The sequence below is a fragment of the Hippocampus bargibanti genome, linkage group LG07 (assembly GCF_051943395.1).
Source record: "Hippocampus bargibanti isolate YZ-2025 linkage group LG07, ASM5194339v1, whole genome shotgun sequence".
NCBI lineage: Eukaryota > Metazoa > Chordata > Actinopteri > Syngnathiformes > Syngnathidae > Hippocampus > Hippocampus bargibanti.
In genome coordinates this window covers 15192700-15213029 of record NC_142740.1, presented here as the reverse complement: position 1 = coordinate 15213029, position 20330 = coordinate 15192700, and the positions used below count along the sequence as shown (strand labels likewise).

General features: G+C 41.9%; 2 protein-coding genes across 4 annotated transcripts in view; both read right to left on the bottom strand.

Annotated features, from left to right (window-relative positions):
- Positions 1-1121: 1121 nt before the first annotated feature.
- On the bottom strand, positions 1122-6191 carry LOC148895555 (3-keto-steroid reductase/17-beta-hydroxysteroid dehydrogenase 7-like). 2 transcript variants are annotated; one of them, XM_089001818.1, is made up of 9 exons: positions 5994-6191; positions 4888-5097; positions 4426-4518; positions 4191-4305; positions 3448-3642; positions 2135-2248; positions 2003-2059; positions 1839-1937; positions 1122-1745 (listed from the first exon to the last, which is right to left on the bottom strand). In XM_089001818.1, the coding sequence occupies exons 1-9, from the start codon at positions 6029-6031 to the stop codon at positions 1656-1658; spliced, it is 1011 nt and encodes a 336-aa protein (XP_088857944.1). In that variant the 5' UTR covers positions 6032-6191; the 3' UTR covers positions 1122-1655. The 2 variants fall into 2 exon arrangements, with proteins under 2 accessions (XP_088857944.1, XP_088857945.1); XM_089001819.1 differs by having other exon boundaries at positions 4888-5216; positions 5994-6140.
- A 919-nt stretch (positions 6192-7110) lies between these two features.
- The window catches only part of LOC148895554 (discoidin domain-containing receptor 2-like), a 24047-nt gene continuing 10827 nt past the window's right edge, over positions 7111-20330 (bottom strand). The window contains exons 3-17 of one of the 2 annotated variants that reach the window (XM_089001812.1): positions 17564-17666; positions 16716-16947; positions 16171-16318; positions 15914-16016; positions 14564-14747; positions 13808-14048; positions 13496-13561; positions 12981-13117; positions 11634-11796; positions 11316-11521; positions 11104-11231; positions 10657-10854; positions 9142-9376; positions 8929-9078; positions 7111-8029 (exon numbers count right to left, since the gene is read on the bottom strand). In XM_089001812.1, the coding sequence (XP_088857938.1) occupies positions 7898-8029; positions 8929-9078; positions 9142-9376; positions 10657-10854; positions 11104-11231; positions 11316-11521; positions 11634-11796; positions 12981-13117; positions 13496-13561; positions 13808-14048; positions 14564-14747; positions 15914-16016; positions 16171-16318; positions 16716-16947; positions 17564-17666 (2426 nt within the window). In that variant the 3' untranslated portion in view covers positions 7111-7897. The remainder of the gene's footprint in view (positions 8030-8928; positions 9079-9141; positions 9377-10656; positions 10855-11103; positions 11232-11315; positions 11522-11633; positions 11797-12980; positions 13118-13495; positions 13562-13807; positions 14049-14563; positions 14748-15913; positions 16017-16170; positions 16319-16715; positions 16948-17563; positions 17667-20330) is intronic. The other variant, XM_089001813.1, reaches the window with a different exon arrangement.

The window sequence follows — 20330 nt, the reverse complement described above, 5'->3', positions numbered from 1 at the left end:
GCCTGCCTTGTATCAAGATGAGTAATGAAAATATCCTTGCTTGGGCTTGTGTAATGCCCCGAGTGACGATGTCTTCGACAGAGTACAAATCAAAAATCAAATATGGTAAACGCTTCACGACGTAAAACTTTTTGTTGTTTGTTTTGAAATATTTTTACTGGAGAACAAAAACACAAATTATACGTTTAAACATTGGATTTTTTTGATAAACATTCACACGCGCACACATACAAACGTGCGCACACACGTTGACATAAAATAAATTCTGCAAAACAAACCGTTTTTAAATGTAATTTATTTGTGCTACATTTGTCACGAGGCATTTTTTACCTCAAAACAAATGTAAATGCAGAGCAGCCACTGGTCTATTAATAACATTTCAGAGGTTGTCATATAGTACGTATAAGAAAAGTCAAACCTTGTTTCAACTGACATGTATTCATTGGAGACGCCATCCATTTGTACAACTTGGATCGAATGAGATTCCATTAAAGGGCAAGCATAAAATCTGCCTCTGAGTGAATGATTGACATTTTGAGACTTTTAAATGGAATCATCTGCTCATTTTTGTGCTTGGTGTACGCCAGCACTGCATCACAATGACAGACATTTCCAATAAGTGCTGTTTATCAGCTCACACAGATGCAATGAACGTTGGTCCAGCCCACAGAGACCCGCCTCAGCAACACCTGACCACGGAGCAGCCCAGCATCGCCATCAAACATGACATCCGTTGTCACCGTGGCCATGATGGAGTCCTATGCGCTGATGATTTTGGTCATGGGGACGTTCTTCTTGTGCTTCTGCGGCATGGTGTGGGCTTTTTCCAACCCCAAAGTCAGTGCACTGGATGAGCGGCAGAGCGAGAATGCCAGCAGAGCATTGCCGCACGCTGCGAAGGATTTCACTCGCAGCACCTACATACGCCTTGGGGATGACACAGAGCTTGCTTTGGGAATTTGATGCCCTTTGTGCCGAGCCGTATGGATTTGACAACTTTGTGTGGCGTGCATCTTCAAGGCAGGAAGAGAAACATGTTATTCTTGACATTTAGGCCCAACAAGGGAATGGAAAGAAAAGGAACTGAGAAGCTCATGTACAAGGACAGACTTCTGCTTCACTTGTTAAGGTAGTGAAGCCTTTTATTGTTTCTTGCAAATACAATTGCTTCCTTTTAGAACACTTTTTGTGACAAGTAATGTTAAACTGTGAAATGCGCAATAACCTTTGGGTAACTAAGATGTGTATACATTTTTCTCATTCACACAACAGAATAATATTCTTTGTTCTGGATTAAAGTGTCCCAGATTTCACTTAGTGTGTAAATTGCGACAAAACCATGATTATGCCAACGTAAATGGTTTTTATGGGATTTTTTTTCTCATGTAAAATACATAATGTGGCTGGACGGGATAAAGGCTTAGATATATTAGTTATACTTTGTTGGTATTAAAAATAAAGTGTATGATGGTGGGTGTCAGAATCCTTCTGGTAGTTCATGAACGTGGCAGAGAAGGCCGGGAACGTGTGTATCGATTATGTTGAAGGCAAAAAAAAGTCCAGGTAGTTGTTATTTGAAATATCTTTTGTCACACCAGTCCTAGAAGTTCTCTGACATATTGCATATGCATGAGGCGACAGTTAAACGGCTGTAATTAAGAAGCAATTAGTTTCCTTTTGGCTTCCCGCTCCAACCACAACAGTTTGTCATAGAGCGCCTCTGACGCATCCAAGTCGACATCCATCTGCAAAGAGGATTAAAACGGTGCTATATCATTTGAGATTTGGTATCTTGTCCTTGGATGCGGATCAAATGTAGAAGGAGTTACTGGGCTGACCTGTCGTGGTTGTGTGTAGCTATGGCCGAGAACAGATGTTAAACTGTGGTACTTGGCCCGTGAGTCCAACCTTTCAGGTTTTTGATTAAAAAGCCAAACCTGCAAAAAGAGATGCAAACCTACGATAGTACCGGGGGGGGGGAATGTGGCTGATGTGGGCTTACCAAAGCTTCAGCTCCGTTGTTGGGTGTCAAGGTGAACGTGTTGGTGAACACTCTGATCTGATAATGTGAGGAAAAGGTGCAATGGGGTGAACAATATCGGTGGAGTGGTTAGATACGTTTTATGTAACTCACCAGCCATAAGAGAGGCATGAGAAGGGTCCAGAGGAATGTAGGAAAGGAAGGCAAGATGCCGTAGGTCAAGTTGGTCATCACAAAACCGGGACAAATCACAGATGAATATAATCCCTGAAGAGCACAACAGTAAAAAGTGTTTATGCGCCATTATTATATATGAAACAATAATCTTTTTGAGAGCAAAACTCTTAAAAGTCAATGACGTTGAGCGAGACATCATAAATGAGTTCCAGATTCTATTACACAGCATTTTCAAGAGCAAATATTTGAGAGGTTCATGATCTTCCTGGCCTGAATCCGGGCATACTCTTATCTCATCTATCTATTCTGAGCCCAACACAGAAGGAACCTTTCATTGGAATTTTCATAATACAGAAACTCAGCTAGAGTGATGATAATTAAGCCAACAGATGATTACCGTATTTTTCGGATTATACGTCGCTCCGGATTATAGGTGGCACCAGCCAAAAAATGCATAATTAAGAATAAAAAAACATATATAGGTTGCACTGGAGGATATGTCGCATTTTTGGGGAAAATTCATTTGGCAAAATCCAACACCAAACAACATACATGTCATCTTGAAAAGCAATTTAAAATAAATTAATTAAAATAAAATAGAGAACATCAGGCTCCGTTTCACTTCTTTTTTTTCCAACATAACAACGCAGCTCTCGCTCTACGCAACTCCGATGGACACACCTCCTTTTTGGTAACCCAGAACAGTCTTTTACAAGAGTTATTCAGGTAACTCTAGCACAAAGTACATGCTAACAAGTTTACCAAAATATCAGGTTTTACTCCAAATCACCAAATCCAAAGAAATCTTCATCCTCGGTTTCACTTTTAAATAACTCCCCCAACTCGGCAGGTAGACAAGGCGCCACTTCCTCTTCTCTGCGCTCTTGCGGTTTAATGTGAAAATAACATGGGAAATGATATACAGTAATAAAAAAAGCATATATAAGTCGCTCCGATTTATAATTATAATAATAATAATAATAATACATTTAATTTGTAAGCGCCTTTCAAAACTCTCAAGTTCAGTTTACAGTCACTGGATCCGTTTTTCTGTGGGTGAGCAGCGGCAGCCACACGTGCCAGTGTTCACTCAACCCGGAATAACTCAAATAGATAGAAAGCTAGCTAGATAACTAATAGATACCCAATAGATAGATAGCTAGCCAGACAGCTAGATAGTGAATAGATAGCTAGCTAGATAACTAGCCAGGGGTCACACCCTCGACCAAACTATGAAAAAAACGATATGTCAAAAGAGTATGTATTTATTTATTTGTGTTTCAACCAACCAGCTTGTTGTAGCGCGTGTTGATTTCCAAGCTCAGAAGGTCGGAAGCATATTTGGATGAGCTGTACGGCTCACTACCCCTGCAGTGCTGCACGTCTTCCAGGCTAAAAGCCGAGCGATGAGCGTTACTGGAGGACGTCCAGATGAGATGAGACGTGTGGCCGGGTTGGCAAATGAGTGGCTCAATTTCCCTGACCTAAAAGGAAATACAGATTCATCTCACTTTTTGGATAAAAAATAGAGGGAAAAAAACTCAATTACAAGAAATAAACAAAAAATAATAATAAAACTGCATTGCTCTAAGAATTAAAAAATGCCCGCAGAAGAATGGAATGTTGTTATTTTCAGACACATATGGCAAAATCTCCACCTAATTTCCAGTAACGACCCAGGCTAAACCACCTAACATACAATGATCTAGGCATAGTTAACATGAATCACTTCAACATATGTCCTCGTATCCAATTATTCCTTTCCAATATTTGATGAATTACCCAGAACAGAATTATATGGATGCCCTGCGATTGGCTGACAACTAGCTCAGGGTATTAGCCCCCATTCTCCCCGTGACCTTACATCTGGCACAGTAAAGCTCTTAATTTTTAATGAGCATTGTTGCTCAAGTGACAGAGGCATCCAGTGGAGCCTGCATTCCACGGCACTGACCTCAATAGTTGCTCCCTCTGGAGAAAACCCATCGTCTTTCTATGTTAGGATGGACATGACAAGGACGGACAGACTCACAAGGAGGAAGTGGCCAAAGAGATTGGTGGCAAATACTTCTTGCAGGCCGTCTAGAGTCACTCCATCCTTTTGTGTCAGGATGCCCTCGCCAGTTGCAAACATAGTGATGATATGACTGCATAAAAAAAGGAAAATAAGTTGCTGTCAGAAAATCTTTTTTAACTGTACGGGGTAAAAAAAAAAAAAGCAAACAAAAATGAAAAAAAAAACAGTTGTGGAGTGATGTGCGCTGTACCTGGAAAAGAGGCCTTTGAAGAAAGCCTTGAGATCAAACTGAGGGTTTGGCATGATCCCTGCATTTAGGTAGATATAATCCAGTCGGTTAAACCTTAAAAAGGGAAGCAAAAATTCAATATTGGGACTGTGGTGTGCATACCATCTGCAAACACAGATAGAGAGAATAGAAACAACTTGGATGTCAATAAAATGGGCAAGTGTACTATGCTATGCAACTTGAAATATGTATATAATCCCAAATGTCCTTTTCGTGGTGTCTGGTTGTATTCTGAGTTTTGTAAATAAAAACAAAACGTAAAATAAATGCCAGATATGTCTAATCGCTGGAAACCTCGAGTAATGTTCGACGGACAAATTAGCATTCATTTTTGAAAAGCAACACTTGACTGCTTGGTGAATGTCAATGTATGTGCAAAAATATTCCAAAAGTAAAGTGAAAATCTTGAGGGTACCCTTCCACCTGAGTTGGAGCTCACGTGCAGCACTCAACACCGAGCTGACGCTGCTGGTGTCCATCTGCAGCAGCGTCACTTGGGCCGTAGGGTGAGCGTCGAGCAGGGCCGAACGAGCGGCGTGAGCCCGTTGCATGTTCCTGCAGGCCAGACATAAGTGGAGCCCCTCGGCATCCTGGGAATCGAGGAGACGCTCACAGAGAGCCAGGCCGATGCCACTGTTGGGGTGGCATCGCCAAACAAATAAATACTCAACAAGTGTAGATATTTGACGTAGATCTGAAGTTTGGTGGAGTGGTTTGTATTTATTTGTCTGGTGGCTGCATACTTCTGTGGTCTGGAAGTGTAAAAAGATGAGTACATTCTACTCATTGCTTACAAAAATAACAGAGTAGATCAAAACAAGTTAGTGAATATTTAAAATCTCTGTGGATGATGGCACGTATGACAGCTGCAATTGATATCGTGGGGTTAATTGAGATCTTTGGGATTTACAAACACAAACGATAGGTATCGGAGCAACACGGAAACAAAACCGAACTAGGGAGAATTGATGATGGTAACCGCTTTGAAAAAGCAAGATTTAGTTCAGCATTATTTGAAGCTTGGACAAATTCATGACAAAATGGCTCAAAAACAAGGAAACTATATAATTTTTTGAGTCCTTACATGGCCTAACTTTTTTAATTCCTACAATATACAAATGCTGGGCCTGTTGGCAAATAAATGTACATTTTTTTGGTTGTAAAACAGTAGAGAGAATATGTTTAACATGCCTGTATAATACATCAGTAAAAAAAACTAAGCCTTCTCTGCAAGTGACATGTATTCAGAAGAAGCAACCACTTCATCCTTTTGGGCCACCGTAGTTCTCGTCACTGCGATGCGGAAGTAAGCCAAAATTTGTCAGGAATGTTAAAAAAGCAACAACACATCAAAAATAACCCGTAAAAACGAAGGTTATATGTCTTTATGAAAATCTAGGTAACATAATCCAAGTCGTCTATACTGATTATATCCACCCCCTACTGCGAACACGACAATACACATTTCTTGGGAACCCCATGGTGCCACCATACATCACCGTACGACACTCGAAAGCAAATGACTTTACCTGTTGGCTCCCGTTACTAGAACAGTCTTATTCGTCATTTCACTGTAATGAAATGCTAATAAATTACATCAAGCAATACATATAATACGACTACTTCTCTCTGCATTTGAAATTGCCGTAGTCACTACGGCGTCGTGACACGCTTTACCAGCCTCTTCCGTTCTCTGATTGAATACGAAACGACCCAGCCAATATGATCACAGAAGTATAATCGGCCAAGAAGAAGAACCGCCCACTTTCAGGTCGTAATGTCAACAAGTGATGGGAATTCCGGCTCTTTTTAAAGAACAGGTTGTTTTGGATCGGCTCACCCAAAAGAACCGAATAGTATTATCCCTGCGATGTTGATAGTCTTTTTTTTGAGAATTTGTTTAGTCTCCCCAATGTATTGCTCTTTACAATTTTCATTCTTACAATGTATTGAATAAACTACTTTACTCTGTTTTTCATTTGGCAGCCTATCTTTTGGATGCACTAATTTTTGCCTTAAAGTGTTTATCGGTTTGAGATGAGTAGGAATTTTGTGTTGCCAAAGGACTGTGTAGTTTTTCAGAAACTCCTGCAATGTAAGGTGCTGCTACTCCTCTCCTTTTTGTATCTTGAGAATTTTTGGTTTCATTCCCTATTCTTTCTTTCTGACATTTGTTAAACGACCACTGAGGGTACCCACAGTTTGTGAGTGCTCTCCTCGTTGTTTTGACTCCTTTTCTCTACCTTCAACGCTTGTTGGTATTAGTTTAGCCCTATGCCGGAGGGTTCTGATAACTCCTAGTTTGTGTTGTAGAGGGTGGTTAGAATCGAAAAGTAAGTAATAAAAAGCAGCAAACATTAAAACTCAACATCAAGTCTCATGATGAGTCAAAAGCCAATGAATAACGTTTCAAGTCAAATTTTTCAAATGGGCAGTGAAGAGGCTACCTGAAACTTCAGTGGGAGGTCATTCCAACTAGAAGGACCAGCTGGATCACTTTTGATCCTCCACTTAGTTCTGAATACCTTTCATAGTGTCTGATTCACAGACCTAAGACGCCAGAACGGTGCTAGAAACAGAAAAGCTCCGAAAGGTAAGGTGAGGCCATTTGAAGATAAGTATAGTGAAGCAAAAGTTAATTCAGGATCGAATTCCACGTTTTATTTTATAAATCAAATGTACTTTTGTTAACACATACAGTATAAGGACATTACAATGTTGTATACACCAACTTAACCCTATTCAAAATCCTAACATTTGACACACATGCACATCAGCACCGGTAAACACTTTTCAGCCCCTATTCAGCTCTGCTTCCTGACACATATTGCATTGTTCATCTAAACACTTGTGCTTGGATCATTCATCCAAGAAAGTACTCCCAATATGATAGACAGGCGCGTATTCATACAGAAATACATCAATCACACAGGAACTATCAAATATAAATATGAGTACAAAAGACTGGTAGTTTAAACATAAAAAACACCTTCACTTACACAGCAAAGTAAGAAAGAAAGACGTGACGTTTCCTTTCTGTTCCATGATGAGACTTGAGATGAAACACTTAAAATCTTCTGCAATTGCCTCATAATCCCACCCCCTGCTACATTCAAACAGTCTTTCGAACAATAACACACACAAAAATAATTCCTAAGTCACCTTAAAATCAAACTTCCTATTTCAAGGTACAACATGAAAAGTGCAGAATGTCACTTGCTACAGTTAAACAGATGTAGCACAACCATACATTGTATTGTGTTTTATTCTGGGAATATGTGGATGAGTGTAAATGGTTGGTTTGTAGCATGTCCAGTACGTTCGCCGCACAGTGTTGTCCAAACGCTAACACGGAGTGACACCCGCAAGTAGCTTACGCCTGGATCGTGTCAGACACGCACGGTCATTATTCGCCTCAAACGTTGCGGTAGACCTATGGATGTATTTCCAGAAGGACTCTGTGTATTTCCTGAAAGGACGGCCTTTCTTTGGCATTCCTTCTCCAGCAGTCCAACATGACCTTGTAAAGCGAATCTGGGCACAGTACAGGCTGTGGTAGGTAGATCTGGGAGAAAATTTGACACAGGGGTGACATTAATTGAGGGATTATTGATTGTGAAAAAAGTGTGAATCAAACAGAAAAGTAACTCAGTAGTTATCTGCCTATTTTTAACTCATTCGCTGCCAGGCGATGTGCAAAAATGTGTCCACTTCAGTGCCAGGGTTTTTGTCATTTTCACTCAAATTGCAGGACGCACAGAATATTGCGTTTTAGGACTACATAAACATTCAATGCAGCATAAGAAACCTTAGACTCTCTTCTTTCATCAGAAAAAGGAGTTAATTCCTAAATGATACGGGTCTGGAGTTAAATGAGCTTGAAATGAGAGTGGCTGTCCAAAATACAATGCATTACATAGATATTGGTTTATATAGAACTTTTACAACAGCTGAAGCTGTAACAAAGTGCTAACATGGAAAAAGGGAAATGCTGCCCCCTCGTGGAAGGGAAAAACCAATGCCAGAAATCTGGCCAGCACTTTATCGGCACCCTCGCAAGAAAAACCACAACCCGAACAAATTCCGGGATGGCGCTCCACGTCATATTTTACATTCGGAAATGGCGGCGAATGAGTTAAAATGAGCAGTTTTGAGCTTCTCCAAACCTTCATGTAATGTAACCGAGAAGCTATTTTACGGAATAAAATGCCAAATTCATGAGACAATAGCTTTGTAGCTTAGCTTTGGAAAAATCCTGAGCGGACAAAGTGCTTTCACATTCAAAGGCTAAACGTAAAATGGCGTGTAAGCATAGATTAGCATTTGCTACCAGAATTAGCATCTGATAAACGAGTCCCGACCCATACATTGAACCCAGTATTCACAAAGCTAGCTCTTGGATATACAAATTGCTGTAGACGGAGTGAAACGAAGCAAAGGAAGAATACAATCAACGGTGCTCACCTGTCTTTTCTGATCTCTGAAGAACTCTCCCGTGTTCTCAATTACTTGCTCGTCAGTGAGCTGCGAATAAGGCTGCTCCTTGCAGAAGTTCAATATCTCCCACAGGGTGACCGCAAAGGCCCACATGTCGCTCGCTGTGGTGAACTTCCCCTGTGTGCGGACAGATATGTTTTTATTGTTTTTATACCACAAATTGTATTGTTCCTCCCTCACCAGTAGAATGCTCTCCCAGGACATCCAGCGAATGGGAAGTACCGCTCGGCCTTGGATGCGGTAGTAGTCGCTACTGTACAGGTTCCTGCTCATGCCAAAGTCGGCAATTTTGATGGTGAAGTTCTTGCCAACCAGACAGTTGCGCGTGGCTAGGTCGCGGTGCACAAAGTTGAGCGAGGAGAGGTACTTCATGCCCGATGCTATCTGGGCAGCCATGTAGCACAGGTTACCGAAACTGGGGAGAAGAAAGTAGAAGGATGAAAGGTTGGAGGGGAAAAATGGTGAGTATAATGTGTGCTAAATTATCAAAATAGATTGTAAATACTTGACGGTGAGAACATGTTTTTGCCTTTTACTTCCTGTAAATCCCCATCCATCGATAGCTTGGCATTTGTGGTCCTGGTATTTTCATGTTTTTTTTCCTTATTATTTTTGAATAATGATAAAAAATAGACAGATTAGAAGTTATCATATTTAAAAGTTTTATGCTGTTGTGTGCTTAGTTGGCCGAACACAAGGCACACAATGGAAGCACAGAGAATCTGGGGTTAATCTGAGGTGAACAGACACAGCCTGTTAAACTGTCAGACTAAAGTAAAATCTTTATTATATCTTAAAGGACAACCGACACCTCCGGACAAGTTGCCTCCATAATTTGTAAAATCACTTCAAGTGACTTCTACTGAGCGTGTTTTTTAAAGATTCCACCACATATAGCTATATTTTACGTTTTAAGACTTGCGCTGAATATTCATGAAGTCTTGTTTTTAAGTTGATGACGATGCCTGACATGACGTCACGTCTGGAACGCCCCTGATCCAGAAAGTGACACACAATGCATTTTGGGTACTTTTTTCGTCTGAAAACACAGTGTTGATCGGTAAATTAGAAGGAAAACTACATAAATAACGCAATGGTGAATCATTGTGTGTCGCAGCCAATTGCGGTAATACACATAAAGAAGTTGTAAGTTTACACAAATTCCCAGCGGACAAATCAGCCCATTTCCAACGGAGCTTGTGCGCCATCTTGTGCCTTTTCTGGGCACTACATCAAAGTCCAGGCGGCTTGAATTGATATGGAAGGACTTCTTTAATTGATTGCAAACATTTATGCTTGAGTGAGTAAAAAGAAAGTATCTTCTCAGAATCTGAACTCTCTGAAGCCCTTGTTTTGATTCTGGAGCAAGGCAGTTTGTGAAGGAGTATCCTGGCGTGACGACACGAACAAGGGGGCGGGACATTCTGAATCTCCCCAGTTCCGAGCTCATTTTGTGGCAGTTTTGGGACACTTTGTCATTTTTATTGGTGTTTTGACTAAAAATGTCAGCCTGCGTGTTTTGGGTATTTTAGAAGCTATAAAACGTTTTTCTGATGTCAGTTAGGAAACAAAAAAATGGTGTCGGTTGTCCTTTAATTATATGTTTGTATTTTTTTTTAACTCACACAAGTAGACAGCTGTCTATTCGACTATCCAAGTACAGATTGCGAGTAATTTTACTATCTCTGCGTTTACCTGACTGTGGTTGCATTGCTGAGTAGCGCCAGCTGTCCCTCTGGCTCATGGCGGGACAAAAACTGGTTGAGGTCACCGTTCTCCATGTATTCTGTAATCATGCACAAGGGGTCGCTGTAGATGCACACGGCCAAAAGGCGAACGATGTTGGGGTCCTTTAGGCGAGACATGATCTTGATCTCTTTCAAGAAGTCGTTCCTAAGGAAGACGCAGAAAGACGGACAGGGAAGTTAAGAGTGTGAACATTCAGATTAGACAAAGCTACGGCCTGTCTACATATAGCACCTCCCCTCATTTCAACATTGTACTTTGACTGCAATGTGCCACAAGATGGTGCCAAAGCAAGAGTTTTATATTCAATGGAGCTTTGGTCGCAGTAATAACGAAAACATTTGAGGATGGTTAAATTTGACCAATTCTGATAAAATAGTCATTTCAATTCCATACCTAGCATTTTTGCTTGCATCTGACCGCAGCATCTTCACCGCTACTAAAACCGTCGCCTCTTCTGGCATGTCAAATAAAAACTCTTTATTCATAAACTCTTGCATTCTCTCTGCCTCGCACAGGTGCACCTACAATTAGGGAAAGAACAAAGATCAGCTATTTCATCATTTGACATGTTTTTTTTCATTGGAATTCTGGCGACAAGTAGTGACCTCTCCGAATTGCCCCTCTCCCAGCTTCTCCTTGAATGTGAGCAGCTTCCTCGGGAACTCCTCGACCGCCATGTCCTTCCCGGAAAGCAAATCCATGGCGAGCGCAGGGATGGCGTACATGTTGCTGCCGGTCACTCCCTGTAAGGCGACAATGTCCGCCTCAGCATAGTGAGGGACGCCATCTTGGATCACCGTGCTGCTGGAAGCTTGAGCACAACGATGATGAACGTCATATAAAGTGGATCGAAAATCTCGATGCAGTCTTGAGCAAATCCCGTAGGATGTTTCTATTTGATGTACAGGTGTGTTTTAATGTACCGGGTTCTTCGGAATTCTGTGCGAACTCGGGTAGCTTGGATATAAGCCGTGAGGGCTCCTGGTAGTCTGGCCCAAGCGGGAAGATGCGCTCGTAGGTGGAGCTGGATTCTTGTTCACTGGTGGCGCCACTCGACTGGTTGTGAGTGTAGGCGAAGGTCTCGCTCTGTGTTGACGAAATTGACTGAGTCTTATTTATCGTGAGTTAGCGGGCAGTGTCTTGTGGGAATCAACAGAAGGTAACATTTCCCTCAGGTAGGTTCAAGATTTTGACGCCAAACACAAAGAAAAATAGCTCTCCGCATACTACTCTTCTAAAAATTATGACAAATTTTGAATATTTATTGCTGTCATTTAAAGGACAACCGACGCCTCCGGACAAGTTGTGTCCATAATGTGTAAAATCGCTTCAAATGACTTCTACTGAGCGTATTTTACAAAGATTCCACTGCATATATAGCTAGCTATATTTTACGTTTTAAGACTTGCGCTGAATATTCCGGAAGTCTTGTTTTTGAGTTGGTGACGAGTCCTCACGTCACGTCACTGAAGGCCCCTGACCGAGAAAGGACATACCTTGCATCACCTCAATGCATTTTGCGGTACTTTGTTTGGTCTGAAAACTTCGTGTTGATCCGTGTTGATGGCGAAATTAGAAGGAAAAACATAAATAACGCGATGGTGAATCCTTGTGTGTTGCCACCGAGCATCTATTTGATATTCGCTGACAAAAATTGTAAGAACTTAATCAGCCCGTTTCCACGGAGCTTTGTCACCATCTGCCTCTTTTCGGTGCTACACCCCCCCCAGATACCTCAAAATGACAGGGAATAACTTCTTTAATCGATTGCAAACATTTATGTTTCCTCTTCAGAACTATTTGAATCATAATCATAACTGGATGAGTAACAAGAAAGCATATTCTCCGAATTTGAAGCCATTGTTTTGATTCTCGAGCAAGGCAAGATGTCTTGGCGTGACACCACGAACAAGGGGGCGGGACCTTCTGAAACCGGCCACTTCCGGTTTAAATTTTTTTGCAGTTTCAGCACACTTTATTAAGTCATTTTTATTGGTGTTTTGCATTTGACAAAAATATCAGCCTGCGTGTTTTGGGTATTTTAGATGCTATAAAACGTTTTTTTGATGTCAGTTAGGAAACAAAAAAGTGATGTAGGTTGTCCTTTAAAAAAATAGCACATCCTTGACCCAAAAAGGTTGAGAATGCTTAGTATGTATGGAAACTGCATTTGTAGCGTTTATGGACACCATGTGCGACTAATAAGAAAAGAAACGACTCATAATTGTAATATATCGCACCATTTGAAATTTATTCCGCATGCCACGTACCTTCTGCAACATCTTCTGCCACACCTGCCGCCATAGGATGATGACGATGATGGCCACCAGGATGAAAATGATGGCCACCAGACAGCCGATCAGGATGCGTGTCGTGCTGTCGTCCACTTTATGAGTTGGGTCATCCTCTGGGGAGGGAAACAAGATGGTGCATAAAGTACAGCATCGGGAGAAACGGAATCTGCTAATTTTTCCCTATTGCCCACTGAAATCTTTCCTGGTGATATAAACAAATTGTGCGACAATTGTGAAACTTGCACCTTTCTGTTGTTTGTTTTGGTGAAAAGACCATGAACAGTTGTGTTAAGTGACAGGGTTAAAAAAAATAAAAATCCAGGCTTTGGACCTCCACTATGAATACAGCAGTGGTTGCCAACAACAGGGTTCGTGAAACTTTTTAATGGATCTCATATGAACACAAACATGCACAGGAAACACTACAGGTATGATGTCCAAAAAGTCAAAAATGATCTGAAATAAGTTACCAACAAAAAATAATTACTGACCGGGCTGGATGATGGGTGGAAGACCTGTTTTGGGAGGTGTCAGCGTTGTATTATACATGGCAGTGTCTGAAAAATAATTCACACATTAGGTCAATTAAAGAGACTGTTTTGGTGCTGCTATTTTGCTTTGCAACATAATTCAACTTGGTTTAGCAGTTCTCTATCTCATGCTGATGTATGTGGATTCATAGTTTGAGATTTGTTTGAAACAAGACAAAATTATCTATATTAAGTAGGGAATAATTTTTGGGCCAATTTAGAAGGTCCACTCCTCATGGAAATGATAGATTTAAGATATACTGTACATTGTACCTGACTGAAAGGTGATCTCGCTAAACAACAGCCAGATGTCTGCAAAGTAGAACTGGCACTTGATGGCACTGGCCATATGATTGGCCAATGGAACGGGGACAAAGTGCGCGCTGGGGTCCTCGTCATCCACCGGGGGGCTAAAGGCAAGCGGCGTGGCCTCCCAGTCTGACTCTGAGCGGAAGTAGCAGACCACGTGCTGGAAGGCCTTGACGTTATGGGTGAACATGTTGTTGCAGTGAACCTGCAAAACAACAAAAAACAAAAAAAACATTATTACAATATCTTGTTATCATTGATATGAGAAGTTATCAAAAGTGTATGTCTATCTGTCTATCCGTCCATGTTTCGATCTGTCTGTCTGTCTGTCTATCTATCAAATAAAAACATGTCCTATTTATTTCAACTTGGCACGAAGATGCCACAAGATAGCGCAGAGTGACTACTTTTTGTATTTTGAGACCTGCAGGAGCATTATCATCAAATGTACATAAAGTTGCTACATAAAGTTGCTACATAAAGTTCCTCTGGCAACAAGGGGACACAAGCCAGTGTCTTATTGTGCCGGTCCCAAGCCCGGATAAATACAGAGGGTTGCGTCAGGAAGAGCATCCGACGTAAAAGCTTGGTCAAAATAAACATGCCAATCAAACCTCTGAAGATGGAGGACACTGACTCGCTGCGGCGACCCCTGAAGGGAAAAGCCGAAAGGAAAAGAAGAAGGAGCAAAAAAATAATAATAATGTAGCAATGTCTCACCATCATTGTGGTGAAATTTCGGATGCGGTCAAACTCAAACATGATCTCCACGTATCCGCCAGGGAAACTCTGATTGCTCCAACCGACGTAGTCGTAGCCAGGCCACACGTTGTACACGTGGCTCTCTGTGAAATCGTCCAGTCCGCACACGCCATCCGTCAACTGGCCTAAGCCCTCTGTCATACTGGGACAGAAACAGGACAGAAGGAATTGAATAAGTATGCAGGGAGCTGGAAAATACAACCCAGGGTATCAATAAACTAAACTACTCAATTGTAGTGTATTCTCAATGGCATGCGCTTTGTAGACTTCATTTGTGTTTTTAACTGCTTTATTCTCCCAGGTGGCTCTCACTGTTTTTACATTATTTCCCCTTAAGTGGCACAGGCAGAAGTTACACAAGAGACACGCATCGAGCAGTTGGCGATCAGTTCCAAGTTATGAGTCATGCGGCCACCCAAGCACGACGCCGGATCGTTTCTTTGTTGTGGCTAAATTCTGTGTTTAGTTTGTTTTTTGTTTATCCTAATGAGTTTTTCTATTTTCCTGCTCATCTTCCTTTTTCTATTCACACTTATTTGAAACTGTTTGTTTGAACTTTATTGCTAATATCTGTGCTTATTCAACGTGCCTTACCTTTATTAGTCTTTTCATTGTACTGTACTTTGAACTTTACTATTCGTCAGGATCACTTTTTATTCCTTTCATGTTTCTGTCTGCTCATTCCTAACTTGTTAATAGAACCTGAGCAGTTTAAAGTTATCTACTTTGTGTGAAGCAATTATATCGACTTCTGTGTAGCCCCTTTTTTGTTTCAATCAATATGGGATCGAGACTTTTCACAAATCTGTCTACACTGTTTTAGGCTTTCACCAGTAGTAAACCATAACAAAAATCAAGTATTTGTTGCGTTATAAACTTATACTTATGAATATAACACGGTCATTCCAGAAATTAAACGTCATTTATTCGAAACGAGGTTGCTTTGACCTATTTTAAAACAAATTATTGTTACCACCACTAGACGGCAGCATTGACGCAGGAATTTGTAATTCAACTCAACGATGTCATGGAAGACATTATTCATTCACAATGCCATAATCCAAACACTAATAGTGTCTGTCATTCCTTCACAGCCTGACTCAGTCGTTCCCAGGATTGGTTTTGCTACCTGGACCACTCTCTCCACTGTCGCTTTCTGGAGACCATGGCAATCGGGTGACAATAATAACAACAAAGGGAAGATTCGGAAAAGTTTCAAGCTATGGCCAATAATAGGACCCCCCCCCCCCACACACACACACACACGCGCACAACCCCCCCCCCCCCCACACACACACACACACGAACCTGGAGATGATGGCTCCATCGTAGACAGAGTCATTGAGGTAGACGACGTGCTCGGGGATGTTCATCTGCTGGCCCAGCGGAGCGTTGTATGACACCAAACCATCTGTCAATCAGAGATGATCATCAATTTCCTGGCGGACACATGATTAGGGACACTTATTGTTTATTATGCAGTGAGAAAGTTGAAGGGGGTTCGATACTTAATTATTTGCTTTCTGGAAGACGTGATGCTCACGGTTTCAATTGTTTGCTCATACCTAGCCATTCGCAGCCGTAGAGCTCTACTCTCATGCAGACATTCATGGAGTGGTCTGTGACAGGCATGAAGCGTACGAATCGAGCGATGACGGGTGGCTCGAGGTCCTTGAGCACGATGTCGTAGGCGTTCCTGTTCCCCTCAATCACCTTTGTATGACAAAGGCACAGATGTCATTCCCGTGGCGCATTGAATCAGGGGGTTCAAGTTTTTTTGTTGCTGGCTCATTAAATCACGTATAACTAAAGTGGGCTAACTCAAATGCTGTCATTTTTAATGACGGGAAGGCCAATGCCGAGTCCAATATTTCGCAGAATAAAAATCCGATAACCTACTATGTTATTAATCGGACCCTTAATTCTTCTAACAATAACAAAATGAATTACAGGCAGACTCTTTGGCTGTTTCGACACACTTGGTCCTTGAGCATCTGTTTAAAATTTACAATGGAGAGAAAAAAAAACACCAAAAATAATTGCAGTTGTTTTGAACAAGAAAAATGAAGGCTCCCGGGCCGAGATTTGAAACCTGTGCTTTAAATCTCACCTGCTTGCCCTGCCGGTTTCTCCACGAGATCCAGCGACTGCCATCGCGGCTGTATTTGATCTTGTACATCTGGGCGAACTCGTTCCCGATGCCTCCAGCATGGCGGCCTTGGGTGCCCACCAGTGTGATGAAGTGGAGTGAGCGCAAGTCAATCTGCAAGAACTCCTTAAGGTGATCCGGTTCCACTGTGATCTCTGGACACCAGGCACCATCGCCCTCTTCGAAGTTCAACCTAGGAGGCCCATGTCAGTGTTAAATGTAATAATTATGTTGACTAAATTCAGGGTGTCCCCGCCTAGTGTCCAAAGTCAGCTGGTATAAGCTCATAACAGCTCAGAAACTGCAAAAATTGCAACATTTGCATTATCCTCTTTTTTTTTCATCTCAAAAATGTGTTGCTTGAAATGTATAGTCATGCAAAAAATATGTACAGTGTGTGCCTATATATCAGTTTAACAACAAGCTTTGCAGGACCCTGATAACAATCTTGACCTTTTGGAGGAAGGTTACATTAAAAACATTAAAAACATGGGCACCCAAACATTTTTGATCAAAGACCGACATTTGAAGTGACCAACCTCCCGCGATCAACCCGATCACGAGCGTTGTAGCATACACACACACTCACGCATGCACACAGAGGTGTGCAGCCATGCTAATGGAGGATATGAACACCAGAATGAGCAACAGCCATTACGGCTCTAAAGATGAACAAAACCTATTGGCACCCCCACGACCCTTGTGGGGTTAAAAGTGGATCGGAAAATGGATGGATGGATAAGTGAAGGACTTTCATGTTAAACGGGTGTGCTCAATACCCAGGGTAGTGTATTTTTGAAACAACCGACCTGCCATATCGAGCAGCGGTGGATTCGGACCACTGGCTAGAGGCGGAGATGTCATCGTCCTGAATCTGTCCTCCAGACATTCCCAAGGGGTAGCGACACACACCTGAAGGGCACACGCACGCACGCACACACACACACACACACACACACGCACGCACGCACGCACGCACGCACGCACGCACGCACGCATGCACACACACACACACACACACACACACACACACACACACACACACACACACACACACACACACACACACACACACACACACACACACACACACACACACACACACACACACACACACACACACACACACACACACACGTTTCACTAAATACAGCCACATAAACTTGATGACAAATACATTACTAAAATTACCCCTCACCGGCAATGCTGTTTGCTCAGACCACATAATCACTCATCCAGTGTTTATTCGGCAGGGGATTGGGTACAAGTACAGTTTTCCCATTGGAAAATATTGGAAGAGTTGGTCCCTGTTACTGAAATGTGGCTGATGAAGGTCACGGTTGCGGATTACAACTCAAAGACATTGAGCCATCTGTGGCACAGAGTCCAATAAAGAAGCGATGAAAATCCACTACATTGACGGATATTTCTTGGCATTTCACCCACAGCTAACTACTGTTTTTAAAAATTGATTTCAGTCTGATGAGGAGCTTTTTTAGACAATAAAATGCCAAATAAAACTTGGATGAAACCACTTCCCCCCACGGAGGGATTTAAGGACAGTTTGAAATAACGCGTAGGGGTAGCACTAACACTTCAGGTCTGCTACAGCACAAAGAAAACGCAAAGGAGAGCATCTGATCTTAATCTAGGGTGAATTGGAGACACTTCAAAAGTGTTATTAAATGTGTTTGGGAGAATAAAAACACAAACACATCCCAGTTATAAAAAAATGTGTGCACACTTGCGCAACCACATTTTATCAGTTGTTTATTCATTTATTCTTGTACAAGTACTTGTTGTTTTCAATTCAATTTAATTGTACAAATTGCAGGTCACAATAACGATGGCAATGCTTTTTGGGGAAAAAAAACATACTTTTGGTCTCAATTTATTATATCACAAAATCTTGCCATAAAGACCGGGGTGTGTTGACTTTTTATCGCCACTCTAAATGCCATTTACATGACTGCCTCTGGGAAAACATGAATTTGGAAAGCATCCAACATCCACTGCAATTTTCTTTTATTGTTGGATGGAAGGCCCGAGAGGCCCACAAGTGTGTTACAGAAATAATAAGCCAGAATCCGCCTGTGTGTGTACATTTGTACATGCCAGTCCAAAAAGGCATGGTATGTGAGTAGCAGCGCGAGGTCAAGGTGGGTACTCAGAGTCCATTACGCCCCCACATTGCGGTCGAGTAGAAGCAATAGTCTATTTGGTTCTTGAATACCACCCCATCTACTCTTGTGTGGTCTCTTCTTGTATCAGGCAGTAAATTCTCAAAATGAAGGATTAAAGGTCCCAATGGAGTCTTGCTTGTAATCGTATTAGGCAATGTAATCCCAGAATCAAATCATGAAATGTTTACCTCTATTCAGAATTGTGATATATACATAGAGAGAGAGAGAGAAAGAGAGAGTGAGTGAGTGAGCGAGCGAGAGACAGAGAGAGAGAGAGAAAGAGAGAGACAGAGATGGAGAGAGACAGAAAGACTGAGAGACAGAGAAGAGAGAGAGAGAGAGAGAGAGAGAGAGAGAGAGAGAGAGAGAGAGAGAGAGAGAGAGAGAGAGAGAGAGAGAGACATACATGTAGAGAGAGAGAGAAAGAAAGAGAGAGAGAGCGAGAGAGAGAGAGAGAGAGAGAGATAGAGAGAGAGAGAGAGAGAGAGAGAGAGAGAGAGAGCAAGAGAGAGAGAGAGAGAGAGAGAGAGAGAGAGAGAGAGAGAGAGAGAGAGAGAGAGAGAGAGAGAGAGAGAGAGAGAGAGAGAGAGAGAGAGAGAGAGAGAGAGAGAGAGAGAGAGAGAGAGAGAGAGAGAGAGAGAAGAGAGAAGAGAGAGAGAGAGAGAGAGAGAGAGAGAGAGAGAGAGAGAGAGAGAGAGAGAGAGAGAGAGAGAGAGAGAGAGAGAGAGAGAGAGAGAGAGAGAGAGAGAGAGAGAGAGAGAGAGAGAGAGAGAAAATCATATGCACACCTGTGGACATAAAGTCTGGATTGACCCTGACTGGATTGTCTTTTGAGATCTGAAATGTAGCCAAAATGCCCAGGGAAAGCTTACAAAATATACAGTACCAAAGAAGACCAGAGCCGAGATTAAAATCTCAAACCCATACTAACCCCCCCACCCTCCTGTTGGATCACAAATGAATTTTCTCACCCACTGTGTAAACTGGCTTGAGTCACACAGGGATGGAATTAACTGATTTGTGGCTCAAGAATTTTTCCATTGGTGCGCCCTGACCAACCCTGATTGAGCGGATGTGCCCGTCAGGTAACCTCATTTGCAATAAAAGAGTTTTTATGTGTGTGAGTGCGTGTAGGTGTGCGCGTCTCTAAATGATGAAATCAACACGCTCCAGAACGGGCGTGGTCTCGTTTGAGAAGACATCAGTAAAAGTAGAGCTCAAGGTCCCATCTGTTCAAATATTACATGGAAAAGCCGATAGGATTTTTATAGCCTTCACTGAAGAGGCGACAGACTCATGCCTTGATATACATGTTTCAAAAAAAAGTGAACCACTTCCAGATGTCACTTTACCATACCCCCTAACTTTGCCCCAGACTTCTCTGGTTAGAAGC